At 44.0% G+C, this 16468-nt stretch overlaps 1 protein-coding gene across 2 annotated transcripts; it reads right to left on the bottom strand.

Annotated features, from left to right (window-relative positions):
• Positions 1 to 488: 488 nt before the first annotated feature.
• HLX (H2.0 like homeobox) lies at positions 489 to 16183 on the bottom strand. Of its 2 annotated transcripts, XM_078649816.1 has the most exons (4): positions 15599 to 16183; positions 13727 to 13906; positions 11628 to 11812; positions 489 to 1571 (listed from the first exon to the last, which is right to left on the bottom strand). In XM_078649816.1, exons 1-4 carry the CDS (start codon positions 16041 to 16043, stop codon positions 1209 to 1211), a joined length of 1173 nt encoding a protein of 390 aa, XP_078505942.1. In that variant the 5' UTR covers positions 16044 to 16183; the 3' UTR covers positions 489 to 1208. The 2 variants fall into 2 exon arrangements, with proteins under 2 accessions (XP_078505942.1, XP_078505943.1); XM_078649817.1 differs by lacking the exon at positions 13727 to 13906 and having other exon boundaries at positions 15599 to 16180.
• Between the last annotated feature and the right edge of the window lie 285 nt (positions 16184 to 16468).

Raw genomic sequence — 16468 nt, 5'->3', positions numbered from 1 at the left:
TCACCAACTTTACCTTACTAGTAAAATGTATTAGCAGTGTTTTCCTTGTTAAGCTTTCTAGCTAATTACAGTTAGTACTATCAAATGTAGTCTATTGTAGGTGTAAAGGTTGCATTAACTCAGGAGTTAAAATTAGTAGTTAAAAACAAGGGGCCCGATTCACAAAAGTAATCTGAGACAAAATCCTAACTTTACGACTTTCGGTATTCAGAAGGGCATTTAGGAGTAGTAAAGTTAGGATTCCTAACTTTACTACTCCTAAATGCCTTTTGTGAATACCGAAAGTCATAAAGTTAGGATTTTGTCTCAGTTTAGTAGTAGTAAATTTAGGAATCCTAACTTTACTACTCCTAAATACCTTTTGTGAATACCGAAAGTTGTAAAGTTAGGTTTTCTTCTCAGATTACTTTTCTGAATCGGGCCCAAGAACTTTGAATTATTCCAAACGCCCTCAATGTGTTACCCATAATAAGATCATTTCAAATATATTTTAAAAACCATAATAAAACTTTTATTTACATTATTTTCAGTGCAGATATCATGGGTGGTCATAAAAAAGCAAGTTCTGAAATGTGTGGATGTTTTTCATCAATTTCACATTATGTCAAGCCTCAGTGGCTAACGGTGGAGGGTCACCCGCTGGCATACTGTGGGGCCTGAGAGAGCCTGGCAGGAGGGCGAAGGCCAACATTGGCAGGAAGAACCACACAACAAGTTAAAGGCAAAGCAAATTAAACGTGTTTGTGTTCACCAGGGTATTTACAAGTGGCTGTTCGAGGTCATATCAGGCAGCACCAGAGGACAATGAAGTTCTCTAGGGGTCACGCTGAGGGCCATAATGTTCACCAGCAGTTTTACATCCTTGCATCTTCTACCTTTTCCAATGAAGCTTTCTTCATGCCCTTGAGGGATCTTGCTGGTTTCACAGTCAACGGCACTGAAGTCTCTCGCCTTGGGTATGGGTATATTGTGGGTCTGTGCCATTGAAGCATCCTGGACCGCGTCAGGAAGGACTTTGATGGGTTCACTGGCATTTTTATTACCGGGCCAGAAGGTGCTCTGCTGGAGTTGCCACCTGGGGCATTGACGTTTCCTGTGCTGGGCCTACAGAAGAACCCACCTGGCATAGCTCATGCCCTATGGCAGATGCCCGTTCATTGTCAATAATATAAATTATTAGTTTGTGAGTCTCGGGGGAGGGGTGTGGCTTAAAGGGTGGTCTGCAAGGTCCGCGACTCTGAGCAGAGCACTGATGGCTGCTGTGCACACACATCCGTGCTGGTGGCGGCGAGGGTGGTCGTGGCCGGGGGACCCTTGATGACACTGGCCTGGTGGATCTCGCTTCCACCCTCAGTCCTCTCACTGTCACTCGGGGCCATGTCCAAGGACTCGGAGTCGCTGCTGTCACTCTCTGCCTCAGACCTGCTCAGGCTGTTCTCTGGGTCCACTTCCAGCGACCCTGAGCCGCTCCCAGGCTTCTCGGGCTCTTCCTCCTTCTCCTTTTCCTTCTGGGCCTGGGCTTCTTTGGAGTGTCTCCACTTCATGCGCCGGTTCTGGAACCAGACCTTCACCTAAAACACAAAAAACTCTGTGGTCAGGAAAATAAATGTATACGAACAGGAAAAGCATGCAAAACTGCTGGTCTGACATCAGCTGTGTTGCTACATCAACTGTTCCTCATATTACAAGTTTCTTTTGGATATGTATATGCATTATAGGGGTGTGCACAGTTGTGAAGTCCTGGGACTTATAGCCTAGCATTTTCTTTTAACTTGGGGAGCTTTGTAAAGTCTGACGTTTGCAAAGTTAAAAAAACATGAAGGACTCTTTACGTTTAAGGGATTTGTCTTGTGACCACTAAGACCCATAACAAATATTCTGGTCCTTTACAAATACGCATTAATTCATTCATTCTTTCACTGTGCAATGAAACAGACTGGGGGAACACTACAGCAGCTCACATTGTCCCCTTATCTGAGCCCATTACCCCCACACACAGATGCCTGATGAGGCAGCTAGCCTCTGCCCCTCCGACACAGCTGCTGTTACTTTACCCACCCAAACCAAAGCCCGACCCCTACTGCCACCTTCACCTCATTCCACTGATCATGACAGGGTGCAGCTTCAATTCCACCATTTCACTCTCTATAGTGTCCTGCCTATGGGGCCTCTTGGAGCAGGAAAAGGCATGGGGAGGCAGTAGATTTGTAACTACACGTGGGTAGTAAAATCAGGAAATTCGGAAAACTACACAGACGGAAAAATGTTTCAATAGCGTTCGACTATATGTACTTAATAAAAATGTGTCCATCTCTAATGCATAAATAATTTTGTGGTGCCAACCCTGTGTTACGGTTATGTTGCACTTTACACTGAGAAATCACCCCTGTCACTTCTAAAATATGCATATATTTCAATTTAAGATATCAACATTGTTAGGAAACATTTAGCTAATTAAATTATGTCAAGACAACTTCTCTGTAACATTTTGCAATACAGTTGTGAGGCCTTCCAAACTCCACACACACACACACACACACACACACACAGGGAAACGCATGGTTTATAACTAAAATTACTTTTAATAACATAATAACATTTATTACCTCTGCCTTAAAGAAAAATATTTGTATATTTTTTCTCCGTGGCAGAGAAAATATATGTTAATTAAATCAATTTTATTAATTAATACGCATTCTTCACACATTTTATTAAGTGCAAATGTGTCCCCGTGCTTCTGCACAAAAATAATTATGTGAACGCAGCATAATCATGCCACATGGTGTAATGGTGAAATTTCAAGAATGTTTATGCAAGAATATATTGGTGTAAAGTAAAGTTCTCCGAAGCAAGTGATTTTATCTTGCTGCATTAAGTTAACCCCATTAATCCAGGTTTGAATAAATACGTTGCTAAAAACAAATATATATGAACAAATATTATGACATAAACCACATATGCATATAAGCACAGTATAAAAACTATTCATGACCATTTTGGGGGTCCCATGAGGCGCCCGAGGCTTCGCCTCTCGTGAGTCATGGCCCCTCGCCACTCTTAAATAATGGTAATGAATAAATATACAAACACACACACACAATACCACTGAAGAAGACTCGGAGGAAAAATTGGTATCTCGCACAAACTAGTGAAACTGACTATGCTTTAGCTTGCTAAAATGCATGATGTGTGCAGAGGAACAGCAGTAGAGAAAAAACTGAGTGGATTTGAACCAAACTTTGCATACAAGTAGAAGTTCACTCAGAAAGCATTCTTTTTTTTCTATTTAGTGTAAATCCAAACAGAAGTCTTTGAAAAAGGCGTCAGGGGACTTGAAAAGTTACACGTTTTGTATTTCTTGGGCGGTTAATCTACAAACAGCCAATGTGTGACTGTTATCAATAAAATTTGAATTTTCTAATAAACGAGATTGGCTGATGAAGGGCGTGGGTTATCTTTCCACCATCTGGAAACTAGTAAACTCACCCAAACTCACGAATTCCATAATGCAGAGAAACTGGTCACAAAAGGGAGAAGAAATGCACAAAATCCGAGATAAACTCATTTAGTGGACAGCGAACTTGAAAACTGATGGCTGCTGTTTTGTATTCAGAAACCGGTGCCATTTTCCCAAGCCGACAAGTTTTAAGGAATATGCAAGTTTTAGAAAGGCAAGAAAGGTGAATACATTTATATGGTGTATACGAACAGAATCTGCCACTGTCCATAACAAATGAAAGACCGAGTAAGGGTGGAGGAAGAAAGGCACAGGGAAATCGCTGTGGTACTTTTATATAGAACAATCTGGATATCTATAGTAAGAATCATCAGTTTCAATTTTTTTTTAAAGTATTAAATCATCAGGCCTGTGATTGGGTGTAGGGCATCTTGGTATGCAGGCTTCGAGTGGTGCAAGTGCTTGGCCCTATATCAGCCCTTGCATCCAACCTCTGCTCTGCTCTGTGCACAGCAGAAACCGTTTGCACAGCCGGCCTACAAGCACAGGCAGTAGCACTGAGTCCAGATACTTATATTACTTTTAAGGTAACTCAAAAATCAACTAAAAAAACTACAGTTAAAAAACATTATGGTTCAGCTCGTGAATATATTGTAACATTCACAAGTGAAACCCATCACCTAAAGAAATGACAAAGTGAAGTTATGGTTCCAAGCCAAAAACTAAAAAATCCTGAAATTTAGCAGTTATGATACCCTACGCAAACATTAACTCAATCCCAGGCCATCAAACTGGAGTTTCCTTCAATTAGTGTAGTCCGTTTAGAAAGGCAAGGGAAATACAAAACAGCAGAAAAATATGGCTCAATATCGTCATCAATGAATTCTTGTGATATCTTAAATGTCACCAGTTCCTCAAAAAGGCGATGCACGACCATTTTGCGAGTGACTTATTATGTATTTTTATAATAAATATTTGTATAGGGGACTTTGACCCAAAAACTGTTAATCAAAAAGTGAAATAATTACTGATAATAAATTAAATTCTGGCTGATACTGCACGGGTGCCTGAAATAAAAAGAGAGCAAAGCTTAAGCTAGTGCTTAATTATAGAATCGATAGTGCAGAAATGTAGAGATCTATTCTCTCTAGGGAGGAGAGACTGTTGAATGTGTTCTCTTCAAGGTGCAGCTAATAATGGGAACTGATAGCATTAGAGTGTTTAGGTTGTGTTCACTTTTCATTAGTAGATTGTTGATAAAATAAACAAGGGCCAGAGCCTTTGGAACTATGTAATTGTGTGTCTTCTGAGGTTACTTAACAATTAAAGTCTTACCACATTTGCCATACAATTTGGCACATAGTTTGCAGGTTTGAAGAAAAATTAATGCTTCTAGCTGAAATGGATTCAAATAATCCTGCCACAGAATGTGCTGCATAATGTAGCATAATTTGCCCTCCTTGTTGCATCATTTAGATATTCTGTGCCACTTAATTCGATGTTCTGTGTCTGTATTCAAGTGACACTCACAATAATAAAGTTCCGCAAAGTGTCAACTACAGGCTACAACTATGATGAAAAAACTCATATTTCACAAGGACAGATGGGATCTTCTGAAATATGCGTTTTTACACCTTTGCATTTTGGGCAATATAAACACCCAAACGTGTAATATTACATGAGCTGTGATAGCAACTTCGGAGTTATGGTTAGGTCTCATTAGGTCTGACTTTCAAAAGAACAGGTTTTTTTTTTAATTTAATAACTCTTGAACCGTTAGACCAATCTGCACAAAACCTTCCCCAAAAAAGTCAATCCAATTCGGTTCTGCATGGAAAGCTTCATGTAGATCCATCAAGTGGGGGACAAAACAAGGTGGTAAAAAAAGTGATATTTCACATTTAAAGCTCATACGATTCTTTACTCGCTAATAAAGAAAAACAGCTAACCAAAGTACAGCATACACGACAGGAACGTAGAACTTTCACTTGGAAGCGCCTTTGCCATTTTTTGTGAGATTAATAGATCTTGTGCAGGACTCCGTAATCTTGGACTCCCTGAGCCATCAGGATTGCTGAATCCAAAAATCCAAGAGTTGATCTCTAGTGGTGGCTTGTGCCGCATACCAGGACCCGCTGGATGTGGCTGAAGGCCATGCATTTGGGTGGTTGGCTGCATGCGACGTGTTTTAAAGGAGGGCCTTACTTCAGGCCAAAAGCTGTTGTTTGGCCCTATTGGATACGGCTGAAAGCTGTGCACCGCATGGGTTGACTGAACGTGGCATGCTGGGGGCAGGGCCTACTTTCTAGCTCCGCTGCACATGGACAAAGCCTATGCGCAACAGGGGTAGGCAAGTTCGACAGGCTAGGAGCAGGGCCTGCATCCAATGATCCAGCCCTCAGTGTACCAATGGGTAAAGCACAGCACGGAATGGCCACCTGCTGCGGGTTGTGCGAGGGCCTAGCATAACTCTCACCGTGCACTGCCATCTATAGCAGGTTAGGATACATGAAATAAGCAAACATTTGCTGTTCTTTACCATTGTGCACTATGGGGAGTGGCCTTGGCTAACTAACAGAAGAAGATTTGAGTGGCTCAGTTAGACTCTCCCACCGCCAACTGTAATAAATAGCATATTACACTCGAACAACCGGTGTAGCCTGAGGCAGAAGGGCTATTAAAATATTCCACCCACAATGGGTAGAATGTTCTAAATTAAAAAGGGAGAAACATGAAGACAAACATTGGAATATTGGAGGTCTGGAAGTATACCAGCCTTATAAGCCCAGAGCTTCTCCACTGTCTTCAATGGCGCTCTCAACATTCCGATTTTCTACTTATACTAAATATTTTCCATTTTGTGATACGTACATAAGGGTGTATCGCTTGGGAGTTTAAAATCAAGAGTCTTGCTGGGAGGGAATAGGATTATTTAATCTTCCACTAAAGGCTCTTGTCACTGGTGGTCAAGGGGAAAGAGAGAGTAAAAGGTCTGCAGAGACAGACCAGGCGTACAAAAGAGGTTTACACACTTGAAATTGATTTACCAGTGTGAATGTGTGTAACCTACGCGTAGATAAGTCACACAATATTCACAAAGTTTCAAGAAGAGGAACACGTCATCAAATGGGAACAGCTAATTTACACAAGTTATTTTTGTACTTGAATGTTTTTCTCCTAATTTCACCTGTGGGTATTCTCGAGGGCTTTGCCGGAAACTGGTCATAAAACCCATACTAAGAGGTTTCATATACCAGTTGGCTTTAACTTTTGGTGCACTGATGAAGATGTGCAAGGGTACTGCCAATGCTTATCTGCAAGCAATATGCAGCTGGAAGGTTGGGAGTTGTCTGCTGCAGAAAGGGTGAGATGAAGGGGCATAGTTCTAAGTGCAGCGGGTACAGTGGCACCAGACCCTACGGAGGCCCACTGAACCCTGAATATTGCGTGATTCAAAAAGCAGCCAAGGGGCCCACTGTCTTCCTTTCACTGAGGCCCTTGACACACTGGCTACGCCGCTGGTTAGAGGGAGCTCTCGTGACATCAAGGGTGCAGGGGATTGGCTAGGAAAGAGTATGAGATGGACAAATAATTCTAAGCAAGAACAGAGCGGTTTGCTAAATGTTTTTTGGAGTTGTAATGCATTGCTACATGCAAACCTGGGGCTCAGAATATAGCTACTTGTCTTTGTTTAGAAAATCTAATAGAAACATGACTTCCTTATGGCAGCTATACCTTGCTGAAGTTTGGGGAAGAACGTTTAGTACATACCACCAACAGAACAGACATAACCAGAATTTACACGAGGTTTTCTTTTTAATCAAGATACTGGCCATTTTAAAAATCATTTGTGCTTTTATTTGTATATGAGGAAAGAAAAGTTGTGTAAAAGTCTTCTATTTTTTAATGTATTTGTTTACTTATTTTAAATGAAGAAAAACAGTAACAGGCACTAGGCCTACCGGTTTATTTGTAAAAGCGGGCTCTCTTCTGCTTACTGCTGGCAGGAACTATTTGTGGAGGCAGGCTCAGTGGTAGATCATGAGACAAGGAACAACGTTGTCATTTATATTGGCTGTCATTTAGTTTGTCTTCCAATTTGTTTTTCAGTTAAAGTTTTAAAAGCCATCCACTGCCCCGTTGAAGAGGAACAATGTGTTTCAATGGGATACGATGTGGCTCTTGATATTGATTTTAAAATCAAATAAACATTTCTACCCCCAAAAGTGTTCCTGCATTAAATTTTGAAAAGTACAGTAAAAATAACAGCTATTTAAAAAAATATATTATGGGAAAATAAAGTTTCCATACAAAATCTTCTCTAAATTAGGGTATTTTTAAAAAAAACAAATATCTATTACACGTGTTTTATTCTACAAGAAGGTTTGAGGATTGTATGTCCATAGGCAGACATTAAAAAAATGTAAGTTAGAGGCACGTTTTCAGAAAGACATTCAACCCTTACACATAATTAAATTGCTAACACTGGGTTCTCACAAGCAAGCGTGCTACCAGTCTGCAAAGTGTTTTGTATGAGGTAGTAAGCATTAGATAAATATTCTTTCTTTCTTTATCGCAGAACTCCCTAGTTAGGGCACTGGCAAATGTATTCCCACTGTAGGTACCGAAAATTATACAGAAAAGGCACGTTGATGCTGCAGTGATACTAAGGATGCAAAAAATATATATTAAATATATATTACCCAAAGGCCTCTTCTGCCCAACTTATGACCTAGATACAAATTGCCAAATATCATATCCTACTAAGTGTCCACAAGGAAGTACTGTGTTGGATGTCCTCTAAGTGACCACAAGCAGCCCTGACAGTGTTATGTGGTAGACAGGCATGTCAACAGAGCCCAACAGAGATGTCAGAAAGGGGATGCTGCCACCCTTTGCCCTTGTGTGCAGAGCTCCTGCTCATTAGACACCCTGCCCGTGAGGTGCTCTGCTCACACTCATCAGATCTGTCTACCCCGCTGCTCTAGGGGCTCTTCTAATCTGCACTGTGCTGCCTCGAACCCTCTTGTTAAATTACCTGTGCGCTATTGTTCTCAGTTACCCACCCAGCGCACTGAACTACTCTGCGCCGTCTCATTAGATGTACTGTGCACTGCAATGCTATGGACACACTCTGTACGCAGAGTTAATAGAAGTATGTGATTTTGCTGCGACTGCATTTTCTACATAATTATAAACTTGCCACGTGTGCCACATATCCCATCATCTGCTAACATAATCTGCAGATTTTAACAAAAAAAACGTTATTTCTAGCTCAAGTTGCGCAGCTCCTCTCTCCTGCTTTACACGGCCTGTGCTGCTCTGCGCCCTCTCGGCGGAGCTGACCCGTTAAAAGTGAGAATCTGCTGCTCTCGGGACAGCCCACCCCGTGACACAGACCGATTAACGTGTTTCCATCAGTCGTGCTGCTGCAAAATGCATTTTTAAACTAAAACGGCAATTTCACTTCCCTCCAACTCGGCTTGCACAATCCAGGCTGGCTCGGCTTTACATCTGAATTTGTAATTCTTTTTTTAGAAATAATGTCCGGAAGCAGCGATGTATGTATGTCACTTGTCGTGCGCTATTGCTTGTTTACTGCACATGCTTGAAATATGCATCTGCCAAAGAAAACATGATGTTTTGGCGAGCAGCCAAGAAGGTCAACGAATGACTACAAAGGGCGGCTAAATAAACAACAATCTACTGTGAAACAAAACAGTAAAATGCGGCTATTTGAAGCCACTATACCTTCCAGAGGAAAAAACATAGGGGCTAATTTACAAGGTCCTTGCGCCGTCGGTGCGTCACTTTTAACATAGAAAAAGGGACGTACCGGCTGCGCCAGGGGCTTGTAAATAAGCTCCATATTTTTTCCCTCAAAAAAACACATCGAATAAAATTATTTAAATCAAGTTACTATTCTACCAAAAAGGCAATAATATTGATCAAAATATGAGATTGGTCAGCTAAAAATGCTATACTATTCCGCTGCAATTCTATACAATATAATGATGCTAAAATACAAAACTGTCTTTAATGTATAACAATGTTCAACTAAAAAAAAAATTATGTTCTGGACATAGGCACACTACACTTATCAGGAAAAATATATATTACTGCTTCGCAAGAAAATATATTAATATCTAAAAATAAAAACTGGTTCTGCTGGAAAGTACATTACAGTCCTTCTCAAAGTACAGAGAGGTTTACTTATGTCATTTATGATAAGTGATATTGGTTTCTGAAAAGCCAGTGGTCGCAGCCATCTCGGTCTGTAATCGGTGGAATTAATTATTTTTAATGGTGGACTGTTGAAGCGCTGTCGTGGCTCCTCAGCCGCTTTCAAGGCACATGAAATAGAAGGTGCCGTGACACCCAACAGGTGGCTATTCACTTTCAGGGCTTGATACCACCAAAGTTCACCACACACAACTTTGTATATGTTTACATGGGTGCTATTTGGTTCAGTGCCTTCTCCCAGGACTCTGGAGGATTCCATTGGAAAGTGGAGTCTTTGAGCTGCAGTAAGTAGAAGGCACTGAGGCTATCTGTAGTTTCTTATTAGTGTTACAAGCTGGCTTGATGCAGCCAGAGGTCTTATGTGCTCATGTTATAAGTGGGGTATTAGAGGCACGCAGTGCTCAGTAGGTTACATGTGTGAATTCCCTGGGGTATATCCACTGATAATAACCCCATAAGCAGTACAGACTGGCATAACTTACCACTTGTTTAATGAGTCTGTGTTTTCTGCTTCTTACTACCCCTTCTGGTGCCAGGTAAATTAATATTTTTCAGAAAATCTAATGTACTCCTTCTAATGCACACAACAGGCTTACTTTGAGGTTCGTGTGTTCTGCTAGTAAATAAAGATGGAGTCAGGAGTCACACAAGCCCTAAAAAATAGAGGGCTAAAACTGTAATAAAAATAGAAAGCCCTGGGGCTGTAGATAGAGAACCAATAATCAAATACTTCGGCCATGTTTTCATACATTCAATAGCAACAGGCGTGCTCTCTAGGTATCTAGCCTTCAGGGCCGTCTACGCCCTAACCCAAGGCATCAATGACGTCACAAACTATGACCCTAAAGAATATTCCGCAATGATTCAGAAAAGTTGATAACATGTTGCGACTCTTCCTGTAAATCGACATGATCCTACCGTGAGTCATATACATTCTAGATTTAGATAACAAAAGAACTGACCTCCACCTGCCCTCACCAGAGCGCTAACCATGGCCTAGTGATGCTCTTCGGTTGTTCGTTGAAACCAGCGCTGATGCAACTTCCTCCCTGCTCGGCATTTATTCTGCTATGTGAGTGTTAATAGCACTGTTGCAGTGCACGGCCCTACTCCATTTTCTTTGGGTATTCGACACGTTCTAATAGATTAACTGTTTTTCCAGAATGTTCCTTGAATAGGACTTCCGCCTTTCATCCTTAGGTTTATTGTATTTAAAAGGACAGTTCGTTGTGTTGTTTTAGAAACGTTCTCCTCCGTGAGAAAAGTGACTTTATCAGAGCCGCTGCTCAGAGCTTATAGAAGTAAACGAGGCGCCTGCTTTACTCAAAGTCATTGGTAACCTTTTTTATGCCCCAAAAGTACTCCAAGGCGACACCACCCAGAGGCCTCTTTAGACACGGAAAAAACGGCCTAGATTACCGCCATTCCGTTATTTACCGCACATTTACAAAAACGAGGGCAACCAAAAACTAAAAACATTGTATATAACAAAGAATAAAGCCGATGAATTGAACTTCGCCACAACATCACTTATTAGGCTGGAGCAGTTGCTAAAATGCTACCGCCGCCTCACTCCGCAGCAGGCAGTCACATCAGTGTGGTGATGTGGTGTGACGCTGCATAATAAACAAGGAAAACATACTAACATGTACGACAGTGCCCGGCTCAACACTGTGGCTTTATAAGCGGACAACCTTTTTCTTTGTTTCTACTAGAAATATGTATTTTGGGATCTGTGTTACCTGAGGTCAACTGAGACACCGATTGGTTGTCTACTTCCTGCAGATCTCCAACCCTCCAATCAAATGCTAAAGACCAAAGAGAACGTGCGTCACCTCTGCGATGCGCTCGTTCTCTCCCGTGTGGCGCACGCTGCGGTCACGCACGCACGTCACCCAACGAGCCACACGCAGCCAATAACCCTCACCTGCGCGTCGGTGAGCCCCAGCATGGCGGCCAGCTGCTTCCGGTCCGGCTTGGTGACGTACTTCTGGATCTCGAAGCGCTTCTCCAGGCCCTTCCGCTGCAGGTTGGAGAAGACGGCGCGGGACCAGGAGCGCTTCCGCTTGTAGGTCTGCGGCATGGTGTCCTTGGTGAGCACGGCGTAGGGGCCTGTGTGGGGCGGGAGGAGGAAGAGAGGCGCGTGTTACACCACATGTCTGCAGAGGGCCTTCAAGCAGGACACGCGAGCGCACATGCCACGAACACACTTCACACAAGCGCACATCACACGAGAATACATCCGGCCACAGGCCCACTTCACACAAGAAAACATCACACAAGAACACATGCCCCACACACACATCCCATAAAGGACAAACTAATGCGTGGGATTTAGGTAAACCTAGGACTTAGCTGCCGTGTGTATAAATACATTTACAATAAAGATTTTTTTTAACAAAAACAAATTTTGTGCATTTTTCCCATTAGTCACAGTTTCCGTCTGAGGTGTGGCTGCATAAGAGCTTCCATGCGGTGTGGGGTTACGAATACTTGAAGACAGAGGGAGCAGACATTTCTACTGGAGCACTTTAACACTTGTCCTTAGCACCCTATTGCTACCCACCCGCTGATGTGTATAACACATTCAAAAGGATTTCCACTGGAACAAATCTAAACATGCCTGTGCTATGGTACGTTTAGAACGCATTTGAGCAAATTCTTGTAAAACGCGATTGAACGTGAGCAGATTACAGTCGTCCCAGATTGCTCCACAAAAGGATGTGTTTAAAACGAAGTCTTATACAACAAATCGGTGATGACAAATACTGAATGCCGTTTGAACAAAAAGACAAGTGCCTCGAGTTTTTTTCTTTTTTTAATGAGGCAGCCTTTTTGTATCTTCCATGCCCACCCTACTACCTCTAAATTCCTGCCACCACATCCCCCACTCCCCCAATGCCAGTGCAGATTATTGTATGAGCATGTTGTCAGTGCAGGGTTTTTCCTTTCTGTGCCAGACCGCGCACTCCAATTGCCCCTACTATACCCGCTCCCGGAAGTAAAAACAGGAATTCCCGTGCATTGGGTAGGGAGATGCACGAATCAGCTGATGTTAGCACTAGTGGGTAATTTGCCTGCTGTGCCCCTTTCCCCGCTAACCCCAGTGCCTCCTAAGTGACAACTTATGTCATCGTCTTTTCATTTAATCGTTTCGATTTTCGTTTCTTGTGGAATATTTTTCTTTAGTGTTCGTTTGATATGTAATTATAAAGCCCAGCAGATTTAATATAGTAAAATATTTTTTATTATGTTACAAATCGAAGATGCTCGTGGACCACGAGCATCTGCGATTTGTACCGCTCGTAATTTGCTATGGACTCCGCTGGAAAGTACAACTGACCAATTTCACATGTGTGACACGTGCGTTTTTTGGACATTGAACTATATATACCATACTATCAAAATGCAACAAGAACGCAACTGAGTTGAAATTATAAAATACCAGCTGACCCCAATAGACACCATCGGACCCAAAAATGGGTGCAGTATGGCCTAAACGCAAAACGCAAAAAAATGGGCCCATTACACCCTGAGAGCGGCTCACTGGCACTACCACCAGGGAGAGACTCGGTCACCGTTTTGTCCCATGTTCACAAAGATTTGCACTGACGCACATCTGCAGAGGCCTTCTCCATTTCAAGTGGCCCTTGTGCAAAGGCTTGTGAATAATTTATTTTGTGTACCTGAGCACCATGAAACTGCTGCAGACATCTTTAGGCGCGCTCCAGTGCCAGTGTCTGTCCATAACGCATGAGACGCTAGAACTAATAGGCTATGCTCCAGGCACATTTTTTCTATAGTAAATACCCGTAAATTAAACACATGTATGTTTACTTTACATCGTTACATTTGTTATTAAAAGTTGATATTATGTTGTAGACGTAGGGTATATGTATTTGTGCTACAAAAAAAAGAAATTTTCCTTCTACGCTATACTATCTTGAACAACACAAAAGAGGGAACAGAGGGTGGTCTCCCAGTCGGGGGCAGGGGTGTCTGATAGAGGAAGAGGCAGGAATGTACCTGGAAACGTGTCCTGAAACTGCTGCTGCGCTGTGCTCCGTGGATGTGTGTGTAGGGGTCCCAGGACGGAGGAGGCCTCGGGACCGGGCTCTAGAGCTGCGAAGTACTGGCCGGATGAAGACTGCAAGTGGGGGGCGTGAGCCCCGGTCTGCCGGCTCGCGCTTATTAAGGAGGTGAGATCTGTGGTCACAGAAACAAGGAGAGGCTCCGTTATTAGAATACTGCTGACTCAACATCCTGCACTTTGTATGTGTGTGTGCTGCGTGCAAATACAATCCATGGCGACTCACGTTTTTACCAATAAGTTGGTGATTTCAAGGCACGCAGGAATGCAGCCTTCGCCCAGAGCCCCCCTCCCACTGGTGCTGAGAGTATGCTGTAGGAGTATTACTCTATGTGTAAATAGACCACACTACACTTGTCGGGCCATTTAAGACAGAAAAAACTCATGATGTCACAGCACACCTCAAACTCTCAGCTGACCATCAAAGCAAGCATAATTCTAGAACGGTTATTGTCAGTGATTTTAAGAGATGCAGGACTAGACAATGAGAACTTCGCTTCGTCTTCAATGGATGGTCCCTTTAAGACACAGACAAGACTCATGATGTCACACTACACCTCACACCCTCAGCTGGCATCATCAAAAGAAGCAGCAATCTAGATAGAGCGTATATTGTGGGTGATTGATTAGAGATGCAGGATCTGGCAATGAGAACTGCGCTTTCTCTACACTGGATGGCCCTTTAAGAGCAGTTTAGCACACTTATTGTTTCAGAAGGGTTCATTGGGGACCATAGAAGGCCCCAACGCAGACTGCGGTTTGAGGCACAACCCTTCTCTGCTGCACACCAGGTGTCGGACCAATACCTCACAGGCACAACCCATTTTATGCCTGAATCCCGGCTAACCCGCAGAGTTGGGAATACATGATCGTGGAGTACTGTGTGGGACAGGGAACAGACATCTTCGACTGCATGCATGTGCGTGATTGGAATCTCCTGGTTACAGGGTGTGAATGTCGTCACAGAAGGGAAACGATGTGCTTCAGTGACTCCCCCATCCACCTCACCGTGACATTATTCGACCGGCACGAGTCACAATCAGAATGTTTTAACTATTGGAAGAAGACAAAACTCTGAATTCACGGGGACAAGACATCAGCTTTGTGCTGTGCCCTTACCACACATGCACCCAGTGACGTCAACCCATTCAATGGAAAGTTCAAAGGCACCCTTAATTCCATCGTGCACTTCTGTGGAGAGGGGATCTCGCGAGATATAGCAGCACGTATGCTCTTTATTTTACTGCTTTCCTAACTGTACCAGCTGCTAAAATGCCAGCGAATTGAATGCACTTCAAGGTCCCACACACACTGTACATTTATATACACTGTAAAGCACCCACCCTGGCAGCTCCCGAGGGAGACAATGTGCGCTACGTGCAATACAGTGTGGCCCGTTCCTTGGATACCACCACTCTTTCATGGGGAGCTAAAGGAAAGGAAATAATCTTATCTCACGGATAAACCGTCAGTTGACTGAGTTAGCGGCCTCCTCTGCAAACTTCAAGGGTTTTCTATACATTGTATACAATAATTTCCTGCAAGCATGCTGCTGTGCCATCTTTATATATTTTTTGCCTTTCGATGAAAGATGACTCCATGTACGATATACAGAACTGTCTCTGACACTGACCCTGTGGCAATCAACGGCCCTTTGTTAAACAGTGCCCGTGTGGCTGATATATCACTGCAGGGAGCACAATACCCCCTGCAGAGGTGAACATGGGGTGGGTGCAGACTGAGGTGTGGTGTCAGGTTTGTTGAAATGCATGCTACAGTACAGAATACACAACATAGCCTCGACTTACCTCTCAGAGTGTTGCCTTCTCTCACTTTGGGGTCGAACTCCGCAGACAGGATGCGGTCGATGCCGAACTTGAGGTCTTTGCTGGCCGGGGCGGGCTGTGCTGAACAGCCCATGGTGTAGCGCCCTCCGGGAGAGCCGCAGCCCAGCCGGGGGTGCTGGTGGTAGGCGGAGAGCGGGGACAGTCGGGGGCTGTAGGGGTCCACGGGCGTGGGCCGCACGGGAGAGGAGGCCTGCAGGTGCGAGGGGCCCGGCTGCAGGCCCTCGGTCACTTCTCCGCCAGCCTGCGACTGGTGCCGGGGGTGCAGGATGTCGGCGATGCAGAAGGATGGCGCCGGCTTCTTGGCGCTGTCCAGGGCCGGGTACACCGCGGCCCCCGAGCAGTAGGCGGACCAGAGGCTGAAGGAGGAGGAGTAGAAGGGGGCCAGTCCGGCCGCCGTGGTGTACATGGCCAGAGCCTGGAAGTTAGGAAAAAAGAATCCTTGGCAGAGGCAGAACCGAGCGCTATCCTCTCCGACTGTCTCCCCAGTTCAGCGCTATCCTTCCTCTCCGCCTGGACCGCTCTCTCCGAACTCTGAGTAAACTCTCCGCGTTCGGCCGGAGCCCAGCTCTAGCAGTTGCACAATCCGGCTCCGCTGATTGGCCTACCGACGCCTGAGTCACAATGAAGTGAAGGAAGGTGGGCGTGGCCTAAGTAGGCTGGACTCGGGTGGGACCGCTGAGAGCACGCCCCGAGCGAGCCGGGCAGCGCCCTGAGGCGAGCTGAGCGAAAGAAGCGAGCTCTGCACTTTTTAGCACAAGACCCGTCCTCACTACCAGTAAACTAACTGTACGTGTGTGTGTGTGTGGTGGAGGGAGGGGGGATGGGGGCAGT

Source organism: Lissotriton helveticus, chromosome 6, assembly GCF_964261635.1.
Source record: "Lissotriton helveticus chromosome 6, aLisHel1.1, whole genome shotgun sequence".
Taxonomy (NCBI): domain Eukaryota; kingdom Metazoa; phylum Chordata; class Amphibia; order Caudata; family Salamandridae; genus Lissotriton; species Lissotriton helveticus.
The sequence above is the reverse complement of the archived record's forward strand: the minus strand, read 5'-3'. Positions and strand labels throughout refer to the sequence as shown.

Bases quoted from the DNA above. Each gene is read 5' to 3' on its own strand.
- HLX (XM_078649816.1), bottom strand. From the start codon at position 16,043: ATGTACACCACGGCGGCCGGACTGGCCCCCTTCTACTCCTCCTCCTTC. The intron at 11,813-13,726 runs GTACATTCCTGC...CGCCCCACACAG, and splicing joins GTTTCAGGACACGTTTCCAG to GCCCCTACGCCGTGCTCACC. The intron at 1,572-11,627 runs GTGAGGGTTATT...TTTGTGTTTTAG, and splicing joins TGGGGCTCACCGACGCGCAG to GTGAAGGTCTGGTTCCAGAA.